We start from the raw sequence: 20,509 nt of genomic DNA, 5'->3' as shown, positions 1-20,509 counted from the left end.
GGAGTTTTAGATATTCTGGAAGTTATCGTCTTTCTCGTTGATGGTGCTACTGGAGTTTGAACAATGTGGTTTACAATTTCGTCGTTGTGTGTTGACAAATCTGTGTCTTCCAGGATTATAAAAGCTTTAAAGCAATTAGCCAAACATATTTGAGAAGTTTAGATTGGTAAGCTTGCGCTTTAGAAGTTTATTTCATTCAAGTTGGCAGTTGATTTGACCCAAACCAATCTGTGGTCACTTCCAATGACAAATTTGTTTAGGGCGGTGCAATCCGTGAATACCATAATTTCTCGTGCATAATGTGCGCCCCCCCCCCCCCCCCCCCCCCAAATTGTCAAAAGTCAATAGTGCGCATTATACATAGTTATAGGGGAAAATGGGGAAAAAAGTTCAGATTTTTTTAAATTTATGTGGCCATCTAGAGGTTATGAAAATGCTGTACACTTTCATTCCAAAATGCCACCGCCACCTAGAGGTTATGAGTAAAGGGTTCACTTTCATTCTAATATGCCACCGCTACCTAGAGGTTATGAAAAAGGTAAAGCCTACACTTTCATTCCAATATGACAGGGGTACGTATGACTGCATATATGTACAGCTGTGCCCATAAGTTTACATACTCTGGCAGTATTTGTAAAATGTTGTTGTTGTTGTTTTTTTAATACGACAACAACCATCATCGATTTCTTTATGGTTATATTTTGTTCAATGCAAATGCTTCTCTGAAATGATTGACAGTTTAATTTGAATCCCATTAAAATAAAATTAAATGTGTTTCGCCGAGCCCTTCATGTTTTCTTAAAAGAATTGTACCCATCTTACAAATTCTGCCTGGGTAATAAAACATATGAGCACAACTGTATGTTTTCTCATTCACTAAATAAAAGTAGGGCTGTGAATTTTAAAATAAGAGCAAGTAAATAAAAATAAAGTATTACGTGTTCCAATAAAGTGCTTAATTTCAGAATAATTATTTGAAGAAAAACTAACAAAATACAGATGATACTTAATGTTTTGATCATATGGGTAGAAGCAAAATCATGCATTGTAAAAATGCATTATACATAGGTAGAAGGGTTTTCCAGAAATGTTCAGGTCAACTTTGGGGGTGCGTATTATACATGGGTGCACATTGTACACAAGAAATTACGGTACCCCTTTGTCGTTGGACAGGAAGTCGTCTATGATGCTTTTCCATGTCCAGTTTCTGTTCAATTTCTTGTTAAAGAACGAATTCATTAAGTATAAGCCTTCTTGTTCAGTAAATTCTATTAAGCATTCTCCTCTTTCGTCTCTTGATCCTATTCCGTAGAATCCAATTGATTTCTCGCCAAAGTTAAAGCCAATCCTGGCGTTAAAGTCACTCATGACTATTCAAAATTTGTGCTTCGATTTACTATAAGATAGATAGCTAGAGCTCTCAGTGCCATGAGGCACACAAGGCCACAATTGCGGTTTCTGTAATCGGTAGTTTATTTTTACGGGAGCAGATGATTAGCCTACTGCTCAACCACAGCGCCTGGTATTCCTAGTTAGTCTCCCATCCAAGTACTAACCAGGACCGACCATGCTTAGCCTCCGAGACCATTTCTGTCGGAAATACTTTGATGCAGGTAGCATAATTGGCGATACGGTTATTAATAATGAAACCAACTCCATCATTGCGTCGGCTTTCTGGTCCCCTGTAATAAAATAGATGGCCATAATCGAGAGTCAATATGGGTTCATCTTTCCGACGTATTATAAAAACTATATCCCATTTGATGGCTTCTAGGTCATGTTGTAGCGCTTCTAGTCGAGAATCATCCTTTAGCATTCGCACGTTGAGCGTCCCAAAAATAAGATTTCGTGCGTTATGTCTTTTTAGCTTCTTTCTTGCAACTTTGAAAGATTGTCTTTTGGTTTCACCTAAAATGTTTGTAGGAGTAACCGTATTCTGGTCTAGCATAGCCAAGTCTGTTGTCTGTAAGCAGCCATAATTAACCCGGTGATTCTTAACACCCTCTGCCACCAAGGTTGTCTGCCCACTGCCAGAGGCAGAGGCTCTTTGACCTCCGGGGAATGAAGGCCATGCTTTTTGTTGTACTACCATGAAGAAGGTAATAGGCCCTAATTTGCCGAGCTGGCCCAATGCGTGTTGGCAGATCGCCCAAATGTAGTCCCGTAGTTTTACTTACAGTTAAGCCCTTAAGCGATGACAATGCGTTAGGCATATATACATATATATATATATATATATATATATATATATATATATGCCCATATGTATATATATATATATATGCCCATATATATATATATATATATATATATATATATATATATATATAGAGAGAGAGAGAGAGAGAGAGAGAGAGAGAGAGAGAGAGAGAGAGAGAGAGAGAGAGAGAGAGAGAATATAAGTGATTGACGAAGGTAACGACCAACATTAATTAAATATTTATTTCAGCAAATATTTCCATGTGTTAACCAACAAACTAGTGTAAGAATGTTGCACAAATACAAATATATACAGTATACTGTATGTGTGCACTAAGGCTGATCACATGTCTACTCCCAAGAATGCTTTTTTGTCTCAACCAATGTTCGACCATCTATTCATAGTGATGCCTTCTTTAGTCATAGAGTCCATCTTGATGAAAGCAACATCGCAAGCTGATAAACACACTGATAGGGATGTTTTTTTGAAGGCAAGCAAACCAAACATCAGCATCTGTAGCAAGCATCACCTTAGAGTACATTTTCAATGCCACATTGGGTTATAACAGCAGTTCATGATATTTAATGTACTGGGGTTTTAGAATAACTGACATATTAGTGGAAATTTTATTTCACATAAAAACACAAAACTGGCTAAATATTATTATTTTTGCCTCTCACAATGCTGTTTTCCATAGCTTCACCTTTTGCTTTGTCTCTTTAACTCGTGTACAGGCTGGAAGCGGAAGAAGCAGATCAGTGATGTGACTGACCACACTCGTCTTTGGACACTCAACACAGGTCTTCATGGTCTTGTATCAGGAGGGGAAGGACCTCAATGGTTGAGGGACTACCTGGTCAGCACTCCTTCCCATTTCTCATCACAGGTAAACAGTTAAGCAGCTCGTTTCACTAAATGGAAGCCTCCAGTATCCCACACACACAAATGTATTTTCAGATGCATGTTAGTCGTGATGACTATGTTGATAACCAGTTTCTTGATAAAGCAAGCCTTTTTGGTGTGCTAACTGAAAGTGTGCTGCATCTGTTAGCGTCATGATTATGGTGACCTTCAATGACATTTATGATGTTTAACTCATAACACACAGCATAGTGGCCACATTCTAAGCTTTCCCTGGTAAAAAAGTGATAAGGTGCAATATTAGTGTTTGGTGGGCTTAAGAATGATGAAAATTTAGGGATGCAATTTAGAAAAGAAAATGGGTGCGATCCAATTTGTTTTTGAGTTAGCAATTTTCTATGTATGTTCTAATTCATATTTCTTAAATCACACAACTAGTTACTGTTTATATGATCATTATGGAATTAAAACAACAAATATTATGGTGCCAAAACTTGCTTAGTACTGCATTTTCTTTTTGTCTCTCATTTCCTTTGAGTTGAGCTTTCTGCTCTTCTGTTTCTTCTTGAAGCTGGCTGGCAAGAATAGCCTGCGTGTTTACACAAAAACACAGTCTCTATCCACACACACACACACACTCACACACATACACATCACAAGACTGATATCTGCTGGTGTGTGTGGATTTATCACCTCATAAGACTTTGGAAATAATATTGATCCTGCCCTGTCTCATTCCTTCTTCCTTGTTGTATCTTTGTAAGCACAATTGTAAGCAAAATTGTGCAGACTACAGCGACCAAAGTGATAGCTTGGAATCTGTCCCACCAACTCCAGCCTTTCCAGTGTCTCCTACAACGCCTTACGGTAAGAAATAATGTTAACATGGAGACATCTTACTGTGGGTAGGTGTTGCTGTTTTGTGGAATCTTATCGGTGTCCTTTTTGTGTTCCCAGTGGAACACTTTTCAGAGTTTTCACATATCAGGTCTGGTGATCAGTGGGCCCAACACAGCTGGAGACAAGGTAACCTTTCTCAGGAGTTTGTGACCATTCACATATGCAGCAGTCAAGCATATACTGAAGACTAGATTTTCTGCTTGACTGGTAAGGAAGAAGTTTGAACTCAAACATATATGCTGATGGCTGCCAAACAGGGTTCAAGAGGTGGCTGGAATGTTGTCTTGACATAACACACTCGCACGCAAGCACGCACGTATGCACGCACGCATGCACGTATACACACACACACCTCGACACACACATGCTCACACACACCTGGCAAGGACGTTGCTGCTATTGGTGGACAATGATGGCATGACTTTGTTTTTGGTAAATCATGAGTTGACAGCAGAAAAAAAGTCTCCTTCCTGTGGTTTAAAATGTTACAGTTGTCTTACTTTATTTATTTCTATATAAAATAATCAGAAGCATATTTGGAGATTTGTTAAAAGCAAAATATTATGGAAAAATTACTTTAATTGTTTGTATACAAATAGTAAAGTTTCAGTGTGAATTGACACCGTATACATCTTTTGTGAGTTGCTTATTTATGAAAATATGTCTGTGAGAAAACCGTTTTGAATTTGGCCAAATTTAGACATAGTTTGCCTAATTCACACAATACTGCCTCCACTCATGTTTTTTTGCTCATGACTTGGCAGCTAGAATGGGCGAGAATGGGTGTGTAAATACTACCATTATGTTAAAGTCACAAGCCATTTAAGGCTATATATAGCGTTGAAAGCACAAAATATTGCTAGCCTACGCTGGTAAGCGACACGTAATTATTCAGTGAAGTTTTCAACATGGGGTTGTGGGCATCTGTTTTTGGCGATGCTACATGCACCGCATAGAGGAACACACGTGTAATTTGGCAGCATTGAGATTAAGTGTTGTTTCCATTAGTGGATAGTTACTGTATTGGATCCCCTCCCTAGCTCACTTGCATGAGACAGGGCTGCCCTTTTCAAATTTGGTTGAGTTCCGTGTGAACAGTGTGTTATAAATCTAAATCTTCGTGATATTTTGACGAAAGCATGCCACAGGCAGAACAGCTGATGCTGGATGTCTAATAATAGTTTGGGGTGATAAAGGAAGGCCACCGCTGACAGGATGTCCACGCACATCCTGTTCTAGAAGGGATGGGGGATCAGGTCTTTTGTTGCAGGGACATCCGGAGGGGTTGAGTGGGAATTTTCAGTTATGTCAGAAATGAACTTGAGAGTATTAATAACAATATTGAATTGGGTATGGTTTGTACTCAGTTTTGCATTTGACTGAATAGGCATACTGCTAGTCTCACAGTGCTTTATTTTAGAACCATTTTTGAGTACTCCCCAGAAGAAACCTTAAATATTAAAAAAAATTAAAGCTTCAACTGAAAATAACAAAATAGAAAAACATTTTAAAAGGCACTTTTGAATTCCTCTCTGCTAAACTAGTGGCCAGTGTAATACCGTATGCAAGACAAACAGAGACACATGGAAATGAAGAGTTGAAATAAGGAGTTTTGTCATGGTAATATGGCATGACTCCTTCTTGTGACTGGTACCAAGTCAACCCTTAGATCATTCAGAAGGTCGAAATTCGCATCGCTGAATAGACAATATGTCACGATATTTTTTGTTTTTGTTTCGTTTTACATTTAAAAAATGTTTACACGAGTGGAAAATGTCTCCCTGCCGCTTCTCCTTTTGCCTGCGCTAAGATGGCAATGCTAAGAGTGCTGGTTTGCACGCAAAATCTGCCAACGCAATACATCTCAGGTTTGATTAATCTTACGTCCTAAAATAATTTGCATATACTCCATTTTCTTGTGTATCTTCTTCTTTTCTTAGGGGTCGCCACAGCACGTCATCCTTTTCCATGTAAGCCTCTCCTGCATCCTCCTCTCAAACACCAACTGCCCTCATGTCTTCCCTCACGACATCCATCAACATTCTCTTTGGTTTTCCTCTAGCTCTCTTGTGTCAGAGCTCCATCCTCATCATCCTTCGACCAATATACTCACTATTTCTCCTCTGGATGTGTTGAAACCATCGAAGTCTGCTCTCTTGAACTTTGTCTCCAAATCATCGAACCTTGGCTGTCCCTCTGATGAGCTCATTTCTAATTTTATCCAACCTGGTCACTCCGAGGGCAAACCTCAACATCTTCATTTCCGCCACCTCCAACTCTGCTTCCTGTTGTCTCTTCAGTGCCACTGTCTCTAATTCGTACATCATGGCTGGCCTCACCACTGTTTTATAGATTTTGCCCTTCATCCGAGCAGAGACTCTTCTGTCACATAGCACACCTGACACCTTCCTCCACCCGTTCCAACCTGCTTGGACCGGTTTCTTCACTTCCTGACCACACTCACCATTGCTCTGGACGGTTGACCCCAAGTATTTAAAGTCCTCAACCCTTGCTTTCTCTTCTTCTTGTAGCCTCACTCTTCCCCCACCACCCCTCTCATTCATGCACATATATTCTGTCTTACTTCGGCTAATCTTCATTCCTCTGCTTTCCAGTGTATGCCTCCATCTTTCTAAATGTTCCTCCACCTGCTCCCTGCTTTCACTGCAGATCACAATGTCCAACATCATGGTCCACGGGGATTCCAGTCTAACCTCATCTGTCAGCCTATCCATCACCACTGCAAACGGGAAGGGGCTAAGGGCTGATCCCTGATGCAGTCCTACCTCCACCTTAATTTCGTCTGTCACACCTACAGCACACCTCACCACTGTTCTGCTGCCCTCGTACATTATATTGCCCTGTATTATTCTAACATACTTCTCTGCCACTCCAGACCTCCGCATGCAGTACCACAGTTCCTCTCTGGGTACTCTGTCATAGGCTTTCTCTAGCTCTAAAAAGACACAATTTACCTCCTTCTGACATTCTCTGTACTTTTCCATCAACATTCTCAAGGCAAATAATGCATCTGTGGTACTCTTTCTAGGCATGAAACCATACTGTTGCTCGGAAATACTCACTTCTGTTCTGAGGCTAGCCTCCACTTCTCTTTCCCATAACTTCATTGTGTGGCTCATCAACTTTACTCCTATATAGTTCCCACAGCACATCACCCTTGTTCTTAAAACTAGGCACCAGCACACTTTTCCTCCATTCCTCAGGCATCTTCTCACACGCTAGAATTCTACTGAACAAGCTGGTCAAAAACTCCACAGCCACCTCTCCTAGATGCTACCATACATCCACAGGAATGTCATTTTGACCAACTGCCTTTCCATTTTTCATCCTCTTTAATGCCTTTCTAACTTCCCCCTTACTAATCATTGCCAGTTCCTGGTCCACCACACTTGCCTCTTCTACTCTCCCTTCTCTTTCATTTTCCTCATTCATCAACTCCTCGAAGTATTCTTTCCATCTATCTAGCACACTACTGGCACCAGTCAACATATTTCCATCTCTATCCTAAATCACCCTAACCTGCTGCACATCCTTCTCATCTCTATCCCTCTGTCTGACCAACCTGTATAGATCATTTTCTCCTTCCTTAGTGTCCAACCTGCCATACATGTCATCATATGCCTCTTGTTTGGCCTTTGCCAGGTCTACCTTTGCCCTATGTCGCATCTCAATGTATTCCTTTCGGCTCTCCTCTGTCCTCTCAGTGTCCCACTTCTTCTTAGCTAACCATTTTCCTTGTATGATTTCCTGTACTGTGAGGTTCCAACACCAAGTCTCCTCTCCTTTCCTGCCAGAAGATACACCAAGTACTCTCCTGCCTGCGTCTCTGATCACCTTGGCTGCAGTGGTCCAGTCTCCTGTCCACCGAGAGCCTGTCTCACCTCTTCCCGAAAAATTGCACAACACTCGTCCTGTCTCAGCTTCCACCACATGGTTCTCTTCTCTGCCTTTGTCTTCCTAATCTTCCTCCCCACCACCAGAGTCATCTTGCACACCACCATCCTATGCTGTCTAGCCACACTCTCCCCTACCACGACCTTACAGTCGGTAACCTCCTTCAGATTACATCGTCTGCACAACATGTAATCCACCTGCGTGCTTCTACCTCCGCTCTTGTAGGTCACCCTATGTTCCTGCCTCTTCTGGAAAAAAGTGTTTACTACAGCCATTTGCATCCTTTTTGCAAAGTCTACCACCATCTGTCCCTCCAAGTTCCTTTCCTGGATGCTGTACTTACCCATCACTTCTTCATCACCCCTATTTCCTTCACCAACATGTCCATTACCAATCACGACTCTCTCTCTCTGTCTGAGATGCTCAGAACTACTTCGTCTAGCTCCGTCCAGAATTTCTCTTTCACCTCTAGGTCACATGCTACCTGTGGGGCATAGCCGCTAACCACATTATACATAACACCCTCAATTTCAAGTTTCAACCTCGTCACTCGATCTGATATTCTTTTCACCTCCAAGACATGCTTAGCCAGCTCGTCTTTTAAAATAACCGCAACTCCATTTCTCTTCCCACCTACACCATGGTAAAATAATTTAAACTCTGCCCCTAAACTTCTAGCCTTACTGCCTTTCCACCTGGTCTCCTGGACACACACTATATCAACCTTTCTCCTAATCATCATGTCAACCAACTCCCGAAATTTTCCTGTCATAGTCCCAGCATTCAAAGTCCCCACATTCAGTTCTAGGCTTTGTGTTTTCCTCTTCTGTTTGTACCGAAGAACCCACTATCCACCTCTTCTTCTTCTTCGACTTCGACACACAGTAGCTGAATTTCCACCGGAGCCCTGCAGGTTGACGGCGCCGGTGGCGGATGTTGTTAACCCGGGTCGCGACCGATCCGGTATGGAATTCTTTGGATGAACGCACATATTTGTTTGGCAAAGTTTTAAGTCAGATGCCCATAGGGCTGCATTACTCCAATTTCTTGTGTATAATACGCTTTTTTTTTTTCGAAATAAAAATGCATCAAAAGTCAATAGAGCGTATTACACATAGGTGTAAGGAAAAAAAGTGTAAAGTGTAAAGTTTTTGCATGCACAAACCTTTAGAAAATCAGGCCCAAATTTGATTCTTTGGGAGGTAATTTTAATACAACCCCAATTCCAATGAAGTTGGAACGTTGTGTTAAACATCAATAAAAACAGAGTACAATGATATGCAAATCATGTTCAACCTATATTTAAACAAATACACTACAAAGACAAGATATTTAATGTTCAAACAGATAAACTTTATTGTTTTTAGCAAATAATCATCAACTTAGAATTTTATGGTTGCAGCACGTTCCAAAAAAGCTGGGACACGTGGCAAAAAAGACTGAGAAAGTTGAGGAATGATCATCAAACACCTGTTTGGAACATCCCCCAGGTGAACAGGCTAATTGGGAACAGGTGGGTGCTATGATTGGGTATAAAAGGAGCTTACCTGAATTGCTCAGTCATTCACAAGCAAAGATGGGGCGAGGTTCCCCTCTTTGTGAACAAGTGCGTGAAAAAATAGTCGAACATTTTAAGGACAATGTTCCTCAACGTACAATTGCAGGGAATTTAGGGATTTAATCCTCTACGGTCCATATTATCATCAAAAGGTTCAGAAAATCTGGGGAAATCACTGCATGTAAGCGGCAAGGCCGAAAACCAACATTGAATGCCCGTGACCTTCGATCCTCAGTCGGCACTGCATCAAAAACTGACATCAATGTGTAAAGGATATCACCACATGGGCTAAGGAACACTTCAGAAAACCAATGTCAGTAAATACAGTTCGGCGCTACATCCGTAAGTGCAACTTGAAACTCTACTACGCAAAGCAAAAGCCATTTATCAACAACACCCAGAAACGCCGCCAGCTTCTCTGGGCCCGAGCTCATCTAAGACGGACTGATGCAAAGTGGAGAAGTGTTCTGTGGTCCGACGAGTCCACATTTCAAATTGTTTTTGGAAATTGTGGACGTCGTGCCCTCTGGGCCAAAGAGGAAAAGAACCATCCGGACTGTTGTGGACGCAAAGTTCAAAAGCCAGCATCTGTGATGGTATGGGGCTGTGTTAGTGCCAATGGCATGGGTGACTTACAAATCTGTGAAGGCACCATTATTGCTGAAGGTACATACAAGTTTTGGAAAAACATATGCTGTCATCCAAGCAACGTCTTTTTCATGGACGCCCCTGCTTATTTCAGCAAGACAATGCCAAACCACATTCTGTACGTGTTACAACAGCGTGGCTTCGTAGTAAAAGAGTTGAACAGCTGAAGCTGTACATCAAACAAGAGTGGGAAAGAATTCCACCGACAAAGCTTCAACAATTAGTGTCCTCAGTTCCCAAATGTTTATTGAAGGTTGTGCAAAGAAAAGGTAATGTAACACAGTGGTAAACCTTTCCCAGCTGACGTGTGAGAGGCGGGGCTCACCCTGGACTGGTCATGAGTCAGTCACACTGTAGCTCAGGGCTGGGAAACGGTTGTGCTCAAGATGAACGTGTCACCTTTGGACATCTGTTTCTTCATAACATAACAAGGGTGATATTTGTGATGGTATTTTTTCCTTGAAAGGTTGCCTGTGTTTATTGTATACATGTGAAGAAGAGGATAGAGGCAACAATAAAAGTATGACTTTGTCTGTACCTTTTTTCAAATGGCTGAGCTGTTTGACAGGGGGAAAAAAGACCCTTTATTTAAATAGACAATGACTTCCTGTTTACCACTTTAAAGCCAGTTGACTGTCTGGGAAAGAATTTGACCCTTCGGGACAGTTAGATTCCTGATTGCAATTATTTTCATGTTTACAGTGATGACTGTAATTAAAAAGGGAACTGAGGCAATGGCAATGTGAGAAGTAATTACTGGGTTTAACCCTGCAGCAGAGTTCCAATGTATCATTACAAGAACAATTACATTGTTTCAATATTTGTCGGTATTTTTTTTGTATGTCGCAAATTTAAGTGTTTCATTTCTATTCAAAGCGTTTAAAAATTAAGATCGGCACTATAAAATCCTCCGTACCTTTTGACATGTAACCTTTGGAATTGTAATTGGAACATAAATTAAAATAGATGTTCTTCGTGGTCAGTCTGAAGGAATATGGGCCTACTTTCCATTGAAAGTTGTACATATGTAAAAGTGGCTTTCAGACTTTTGCCACAGGACTGTATTCCAATTCTACCCTTGTACTGTTCTAATGCTATAACTACTAGAGGGCTGATTGCACCAACATAATGCTGGATAGAGAGACACTAATGAAATTACAGCAGAATCAACAAGGATTGAGTTGTTTACAGTAATTTCCCTTATGTACTCATGTCAATTAAAAAAAAACAGAGAAGAACTCTGCCAACGGAAATAGGGTTCAGCCAAAGGAATGTCAACAGCATAAACTAAAGCTTTTGAGCTTAAACTTGGGCAGATAGTATGCTCAGACAAACACTTGACTGTCTGAACCTCAGAGGTTAAAGGTCAGGAGAAAAGAAAGTAAAGGGAGTTGGCTTTGACTGCTTTCACTTCTTCAGATGTTTGAATTGTTAAATTGACAATGAAATAAGTGACGGCTCGGAGTGCTGTTGTCAATTCTGAACAAATTTACAGATCATTATTGATATAATGAGAATGGTTAAAACTTGAGCACAGTCTTGAATCACAGTATTTTTGGTCAGCAGTATAAAACACACGGCATCATGTTCACTGAAACAAAAGTGAATGCAACACAATTCTGTCAGGTGCTTTGGGGAGAAAAGTATGATGTGCTAAGATTTGACACATGGCAGAAGACATGATCAGTTTGTGTCTTCATGCCATTGTCTCTGTGTTGGGGTGGACACACATGCCCTAACAGAGAAGCCGTAGAAGCCCCCAGATGACCCACCGCCCCCACCATCCCCAAATCACCCCCTTTTCTCTCTGTTGCCCATAAAAGGCCACATGTAGTAACCTTTGAACCCCCCACCCCACCCGTAATTCATTCTGATTGGGGGAAAATGCTCAGTGTCCGAGAATGAACAATGCTCAGTGGTCAGTCAGAGGAAGAGGGTGGAGGGGAGGTGGATTTTCGTCTGTAACTCTCAGTTCTCCCTCCCCTTCGTTGTGTCCCGTCCTCCATGGAAACACAGAAGTCGAGCGGTGTCCCAACAAGTAGGAACAGAGATCTTATTTTTCCATCTGTGGGACGAAGGAATTGGCCATGGCGGCGCAACGATCCAGCCCCTGAGAAATTGTTGAGTGAGACGGGGTCCAGTTTCTTCTTAGTGTACTGAAGTGAACAGAAGGAGAAGAAAGTGTGGTTGGAGGGAGTGTTTCATTCACACTGGAAGCCAGACTGTACAACACAGAGAGATACACAAAGAGGCAGGGATTTGGGGGCAAACAGGAAACCTGCATAGTGTCATGACCGCGTCGCTTGGTATGTATGTGCTCATACGTACGGTATGTCAGCGATTCCATTCCCTATCCTCTTATTATTCCTTTCTCTCTCAAGAGGCATTTTCATTCTCTCTTATATTCTCTTCTTTGCACAACATTATAGAGTATCTCTCTGTGAATGAGTGTAATTTTAAAAGAGTTTTTACATTCACACAAAAATTGTCTTCATTCTTCCAAGACTGCTCAAGTAGAGGACAGATTTAGGATTTATTTTATGCAGTTCCCCTTGTTTTTAGATTGAAAATTGCGCGTGCTTTATGCAGTTGCTCGCATTTACTATTCTACAGAATATCGCCGCTTGACATCTTGTTCATGCTTAGCTTGAACTACTCTGGCATGGTGATGTGGTTTGTTTCAGTACTATGTTCATGATCTCATCCTTTTCAAGGCTATTTTGGGTGATAAATTGGTGTTAAAATAAGGGAGGCAATTACCTGGCCATTACCTCCACAGGAATTGAAGTTCTGATGGATGGAGAAAATTCAGTTCCCAGGTATATGGGTGTGAGTCTGTAATTTGTTCGGGATTGTCCAGTTCAGTTGTGTTCGGCCACATCTTTCAGCCTAAAACGTTCACTGCTATTAATTTGTCATAAAGATGCATTAAATTCCATCCATCCATCCATTTTCTGTACCGCTTATCCTCACGAGGGTCGCGGGCGTGCTGGAGCCTATCCCAGCTATCTTTAGGCGAGAGGCGGGGTACACCCTGAACTGGTCGCCAGGCAATCGCAGGCCACATATAAACAAACAACCATTCGCACTCACATTCAATTTAGAGTCTTCAATTAACCTACCATGCATGTTTTTGGGATGTGGGAGGAAACCGGACTACCGGGAGAAAATCCACGCAAGCACGGGGAGAACATAGAAACTCCAAACAGACGAGGCCACCGTGCCGCCCCTAAATTAAATTATATAACTATTTGAGGACATACAGTAAACAACTGACAACTTCATTTTGCACTAAGATTGCAAGACAACAGGAGTTTTATGGTGACATCTTTCAGAGCATCTCAATTGAGCAATACTCATGACTGTTACTGCTCTAGAAAGGAAACTGTATCCAATTGGAGTTAGACTTTTCCATGCAGTCATCATGGGTATGATTATCATATTTTTTAATAATGAAGTAACTTTGAATTACTGACCTTGAAACCTGGTGTTGTTTAGAAATGGCGCCAAGAGACTTGGCTGGAACAAATCTAGAATTATCCCTTTTAGATCCTTACTGACTTCCCATTGTTCTGAGTATTGGTTGTTGATCCAAATTGTTGTGTGCAAATTGTTTGTTGGAGAAACTAGCAGATGCAATCAGTCATGATCAGTAACAAGAAGTTAATAGGGCTTGGCCTTGTAAAGTTAAGACATTCTAGAACCTTGACCACATTAAAAGATTTAGGTAAATGTATGTATTTGATCCTGTATGCATAATTCTGACCCTGTGTGGATTAGAGAACAATCAAAAATGTATTAAATAGGGGAAAAAAATGGATCGGACGGCACGGTTGACGACGAGTGAGCACATCCGCTTCACAGTTCTGAGGACCGGGGTTTGAATCCCAGCCCTGCCTGTGTGGAGTTTGCATGTTCTCCCCGTGTCTGTGTGGGGTTTCTCCGAGTACTCCAGTTTCCTCCCACATCCCAAAAACATGCATGGTGGGTTGATTGAATATTCTAAAAAGGTGTGAATGTGAGTGTGCATGGTTGTTTGTTTGTATGTGCCCTGCGATTGGCTGGCGTCCAGTTCGGGTGTACCCCGCCTCTCGCCCGATATAGCTGGGGTAGGCTCCAGCATGCCCGCGACCCTAGTGAGGATAAGCGGAACGGAAGATGAATGAATGAATGAAAAAAAACGGATCGAATATATATGTTGTAAATTCATTCCACCATTGAAAACAAGACCCGACGCGGCCAAACAAACAAACAAACAAACAAAAAAAATAGCATACTGGATGTTGAAGTGATGCTACTCTGCTTCCTGAGTACTGTTGAGGTGCCCTTGAGCAAGGATCAAGATAATGTCTGTGGTGTGCAACATAAAAATATAAAGAGCAAAGTAAGTAAGATGAAGTCCTCTTTCAGTTGGCACATCATCAGACCCTAGCTTGGCATTTGAATAGCCTAACGGTTATGGCGCAGATGTGCCAATCATTTCATCGGCAGTTATACAATTTAGCCCAAGGAACTCTGCCTTGCAACAAGTGGATTTGACTTGGAAAAAGAATATGAGCATTTCTTTATCTTCACCTCTTTTGCATCTTATAGATCCAGTAACTAGGTTTTATGCTGAATTATGAATGGTTGTTGTCGAGTGATTTCTTGCAATGACATTGGAAGAGTATTAGACATTTTAAAACAATCACATCAAACTAAGTGAGAAAGAAGTATACTGTATTATTAATTCATCCAGTAAGAGTTTTAATTGTAGTTTTTACTATTGGACACCTACCTTACGTATACAGGAGGTCCTCGAGTTACAACGTATTCGACCTACGACGTTTCGACTTTACGACGCCAGTGCCTCGTCCGCCATTTTGTCCCCAATACCATAGTGTTTCTGCTTAGCTCGTGCATAGTGCTTGTCTGTTTGTGCGCCGGGAGTATCTTTGCCTTTTTCGCCCTCCTTTTTTTCACACTCTCAGCAGTAATGGTAACTACAGCATCTTGTTTTTTTTAATTTTAATGTATTTTAGTTTCTTTATACGAAGTGTTAACCTTTCCTGCTACGGTCACCTGAACGTGGTCGGGAGACGCAGGGGTCTACTCCCTTCTCTCGTTGCACAGCTGAGCTGGGTGGCGGCAACAATAGAGGCACGAAGCACCGATTTGCTGCTTTAATGGCTTTATTAGCTCCTCTGCACATTCAACGTCAACGTCTACTCTTCCCCAGTCGCCGTCACCACACTTGACGCACACGCCCACACACACTGAGCTGACTGTCACAATCACGTGGGACAATACCCGTATTTCAATGTATATTTCGACTTTAACGGTGAAATCCGACTTGCGCGGAAATTCGTGTTACGTCGCTAGCGTAGGAACAGAACTCATTCGTAAATCGAGGACTTCCTGTATATCAGTTGTTATAGAATCCAAACTGTGTTCAAGAACAGTCACGTTTACCGTCTTTGATTTAAATTTATTTTGCGGCATTAAAACTACATATATTAAAGCTTTCAATTGTATTTTATTATTATCATACTTTCCTTTCTTCAACCAGATGGAATAAAGAAGTGCCTGCAAACTAAAATTGTAAGGCCCCATCCTCCATGATTACCTAACCAGATGGGCAAAGACTCAGGAATTTTTAATCTGCTGAAAAACATGGTCAAACGTCTGCAACCTTTTTCCATGGAATTTATTGACTCTTTTCATGGATTTAACTTGAAGGCATTCTACTACGTCATCAGTATAAGCATGAGTTATTTATTGTCTCTGAATGTTTTCAAACAAAACAAACAAAACAAATCTGTCAGCAAGACACTAATTCAGATGTTTGTGATGGTACCATTTTTATTGACAAATATTTTTTTCTGGCCGCTGGTGTCCCATCACCATGTTTCCCATCTCTCATATGGGTATGATTCCTTACTCTCTCCTCAGCTGCCTGTAACTTGGCCTCCTGTCTGCCACGCAGGCATGCCAACAAAGCTGGCTGTCCAAACACCAAGGGAGGACAATGGAATCTGATTTACACATGCCTACTAGTGTGCTCTGTTGGATCACTTGGCAGTTTTGAATAGGAGCAGGAGGGAAGGCACAGCAGGCACTGAGCTTGATTGACTTTTACTGAATTTGGGTCATCCAAAAACTGATCGCACTCTGTTGCAGTGCGAACTCCTAGGAGAAGGAATTTGCCCAAAAAGCTTCAAGCAGCTTTTATTTTCAATGTTTCATTTCAATAGGTGTATAGCATATTTATTAATGTTTAAAGTTGTTTGTACGTATGTTGTGGGATTCTGTAATGTTTTGGTCCCATTTTGGATAAATAGTGCTTCTTGGCTTGTATCTTTCTTGGTTGAATCTTTCCTTTTTGGCATTTGCATGTTTTTCAGTTGTTTATGTGGGTTTTCTCTGTGTACTCTAGATATTAGGATCATTGGAGACTAAATTTCATGTTAGTGTGTACTTGTGTGTTTCCTTTGATTGGCTGGTGAACAGTCCAGGGTGGAGCCCGTCTCTCTCTCAAAGTTAGTTGGAAAGCAGTATGCAAAATGGATTTACTGTATTGAAATATTTCAACACTGTTTCAAGTGTTGTTGTGTATCATCCACATGATACTAGTACTTACAATGTGCAACATGAGGAAATAGTAAATCATACATACACAGTTTACCATGCTGATGTTGTTTGTCACACAGTGTTCACTTTATTTAAACGTCATATGAAGTCTGTTTTTGCTGCAAGTAGCTACCTTCATCACTAAAATGTGAATTGATATAATGCTATGATACAAGGTATTCCTCTTGTATACACTGAATTAGTTAATGTCCAAGCTATAATGTTGTTGTGGCATTTATTCCATATCCCTGTGTGAGAAATTGCAACTGATCACATCATCCGATTACAGTATAGGACTTTGCCAATTGCAATCCGAAATGAATTCTTGGCATATTGTGTGCTTATACTGTACTGTATGTGCGTGGGTTTATGTGGGTTCACCACTGCCAGCTGTCATGCTGTTTTGCAGGAGCAGAAATGAACATGCTTCTTCGTCAGATCAAACAGAAAGCCTTAAGCAGCACTGAACATGTGATGTTTTTCACACTTTTCTCATGCTCACCTGCTTCAGCAAAAGCTGATGGGGTCAGCAACTACAGCAATATGAGGGCAAATATTTTTCTGTTTTTGTTTTATATATGTAGATTTTGCTTGACAGTTTTTAAGTCTGAGCTATCTGATTGTTTCTCCTTTTTTTCAGATGGTACCGTATGTCTGTGTGTACTGTATATTTGGGGTTAGGGGGAGGTTGTACTGTGGCTGTTGACTAAAGGAGGTTGGCATGAACACATTGGTATGTGCCATCTGGAAGTGGGTTAGTGGAGCTCGACCCAAACTAAACAGGCTTTTTGTTCACTCAGAGTTGGGCAAGAGAACAGAAAACAAAAGACAAGCAAACTTGGCATAAAAAACATGTCTGTGTTTTGAAAAACACACAGTCATTCCAACACTTACAAGGTGCATTCAGAATACTAATAAGCAAGATCAGAAATTAATTGATGGGGGCACAAAACAATCCAAACCGTAGGCTGGTCCCAGGCCTGTAGCTCTGCAGAGGGTTATATCAGGAAGGGCATCGACCTGGGTTACAACAACGACCGCCATCAGCGCCATTAACCTACAGGGCACTGGTAAAAATTCAGCTACTCTGGGTCGAATACGAAAGAGAGGAGGAAAGCATGGGCCTAGTCAGAAAGACAAAAGGAAAGTGCGTAGCCTAAAACTGAAAGTAGGGACATTGAATTTTGGGACTATCACAGGATAAGCTAGGGAGTTTATTGACATGATGATTATGAGAAAGGTACGTAGATACACTGTGTGTCCCGGAGACCAGTTGGAAATGCAGTAGGACTAGAAGCTTAGGAGCAGCGTTCAAATTGTTTTACCATGGTGAAGATGGAAAGAGAAATGGAGTTGGGGTTATCCTAAAGGAAGAGTTTATGAATGTCCTGGGGCTGAAAAAGTATCAGATTGAGTGATGAGGCTGAAGCTTGAAATCAAGTGGGGTGTTATGTTTGATGTTATTCGTGAGTTGGATGCGAACTACATAGAAGAGAAACATCCTGGAAGCGGTAAATCATGGGGGTCAAACATTTTTGTCTCGGGCCAGATTGTCGGTAGGATTTTCCTCAGAGGGCTGTTATGACTGTGAAACCATATACATGGTTCATTGCCTCATCATAATATTACATTCACACAACAAATTAATGGATAACTAGTTTTGAAATCATTAGTCAAGGATAATCGTTTTCTCAACTATTCTTCAAGCGACTGTAAAAAGTGGTTTGGTAACAAAACAATGCTTGTAATGTCTCAAATTTATTATTTATTACATATGACGAAACCAAATTTTGGTACAAATTTGAGCAAGAATCATGGAAGTTGACGCAAATTATTTGCTTTCGCGGGCCACATAAAATGATGTGGCTGGCCGGATCTGGCCCCCGGGCCTTGAGTTTGATACCTGTAGGGTAAATGATGTAGTTAAGAGTATCCCAGGCAATAGTGAATAGTGATGCGGGAATAGGGATTTGGGCAGCTTTTAATTCACATGTTGGTGAGACAACATGGGTGAAAACGAAGTGAAGGGCATGTTCTTGCATTGAGGAAAAGAACAGAGAGGGACAAATGACGGTCGACTTTGCCAAAAGGATGCCTGTAGTGAACACTTTCTTGCAGAAGGGGTAAGGAGTGACCTACAAGAGTGGAAGTAGAAGCACACAGGTAGACGATGTCACCTGAATGAGATTGGTGACTAAGGTAATGGTTGGGGAGAGTGTAACTCGACATCATAAGATGGTGGTATGTTAGATGACTCTGGTCGTGAGGAAGATGAAGAAGAGAAAATCAGAGCAGAAAACCATGAACTGGAAGCTGGAAGAAAGGAAGATTGTTGTGAGGCTTTTACAGAAGAGGTGAGACAGGCTCTCGGTGGGGAGGAGGAGTTTCTGGAAGACTGGACCACTACTCCCACACCTACTCTTGCCATGACTATTTGTTTTATTTCTAGTCAAAAGTCTCAAAACTCACCTGATTACACTTAAAATAAGATTTGTCACCTATACAAGTATTTTTAAGGACAATCTTCACTACATTCAAACTAATTGTGACTTGAAATAAGTCGAAAAAAATGCCAGTAGAGTCTTTTTTTTTTTTTTTTTTACTCCACTGGCAATTTTGTTTGCTTGAAACAATTGAAAATGGTCAAAAAACAAGTTACTTTTTATGTGAGGCCTCTTATTTGAATTAGTTGTGATGAGAAATAAGACAGATATTCTTTGTAAGATTTTGAGTTTTTGCAGTGAAGGTGATCCAAGAGACAGGCAAGCTGAGTACTCGGTGTGTCTTCTGGTAGGAAAGGGCAGAAGCAGACTTGGTGGTGGAACCAGGAAGTGCAGGGTCGCATACAGGTTTTGCTAAGAAGAAGTAACACACTGAGGAAATGAGAGAAAAATACAGCAAGATGTGACGTAAGGTACAGGCGGTTCAGGCCAAACGATGTGTATAATGACTAGTGACAAAAGGATCTGTACAGGTTGGCCAGGCAAAGTGATAGAGATGACAAGGATGTGCAGCAGGATAGGATTATTAAGGATACATATGGAAATGTGTTGACTGGTCTAAGTAGTGTGTTGGATAGATGGAACGGATGCTTTGAGAATTGATGAATGAGGAAAATGAGAGAGAACGAAGAGTAGAAGAGGTGATTGTTGTGGACCAGGAAGTAGCAATGGTTGGTAAGGGGCAAGTCAGAAAGACACTGAAGAGGATGAAAAATGGAAAGCCAGTTGGTCCTGATGACATTCCTGTGGAGGTATGGAAGCATTTAGGAAAGGTGGCTGTGCAGTTTTTGACTAGCTTGTTCAATCTCCTTGCGGTTTGTAGCTCCGAGCAGTTTTAGCATCGCAGACAAGCAACGAAAGTCTAAAGCTACATTCACACTGCAGGGCATGATGCCCAATTCGAATTGTTGGTCTTTACACGTAGTGGTTCATATTACAAGAACAAATGAGACTTCTACCATGGACAGAATGAGTCCTTGACGTCACACACATGCACACAAAACAAGATGTCACATTGCATATGCACACAAACTGAAGGCGCCGTGTTTACGAAAATAAATATGGCCCCACACATAGGTCTCGTCAGGACGCATTTGTGGCAATTTCAAGAAGTTTGTGCAACCGAAGCCAGTATTTTCTTATATTTATTAGTTTGCATCTTCATAAAACAAAAATAGAAGAGGACATAAGGTCAACACGACTTTGTACACGAGAATAACTACAGTATAAACACAAAGTGGTGGTGTAACCACAGTACTAAATACTACAAACCACAATCAAAACTCCGGAATTTACCCTATACTAGCCATAAAACCC

At 41.1% G+C, this 20,509-nt stretch overlaps 1 protein-coding gene across 3 annotated transcripts in view; it reads left to right on the top strand.

Moving 5' to 3' along the window:
- The window catches only part of tns3.2 (tensin 3, tandem duplicate 2), a 40,169-nt gene that overhangs the window by 9,873 nt on the left and 9,787 nt on the right, over positions 1–20,509 (top strand). For all 3 annotated transcript variants that reach the window (XM_061683190.1, XM_061683191.1, XM_061683192.1), the window contains exons 4-6: positions 2,935–3,086; positions 3,826–3,928; positions 4,019–4,087. In XM_061683190.1, coding sequence (XP_061539174.1) covers positions 2,935–3,086; positions 3,826–3,928; positions 4,019–4,087 — 324 coding nt within the window. The remainder of the gene's footprint in view (positions 1–2,934; positions 3,087–3,825; positions 3,929–4,018; positions 4,088–20,509) is intronic.

The sequence above is a fragment of the Phycodurus eques genome, chromosome 8 (assembly GCF_024500275.1).
Source record: "Phycodurus eques isolate BA_2022a chromosome 8, UOR_Pequ_1.1, whole genome shotgun sequence".
NCBI classification, from domain to species: Eukaryota; Metazoa; Chordata; class Actinopteri; order Syngnathiformes; family Syngnathidae; genus Phycodurus; species Phycodurus eques.
This window is presented reverse-complemented; position numbering and strand designations above follow the sequence as displayed.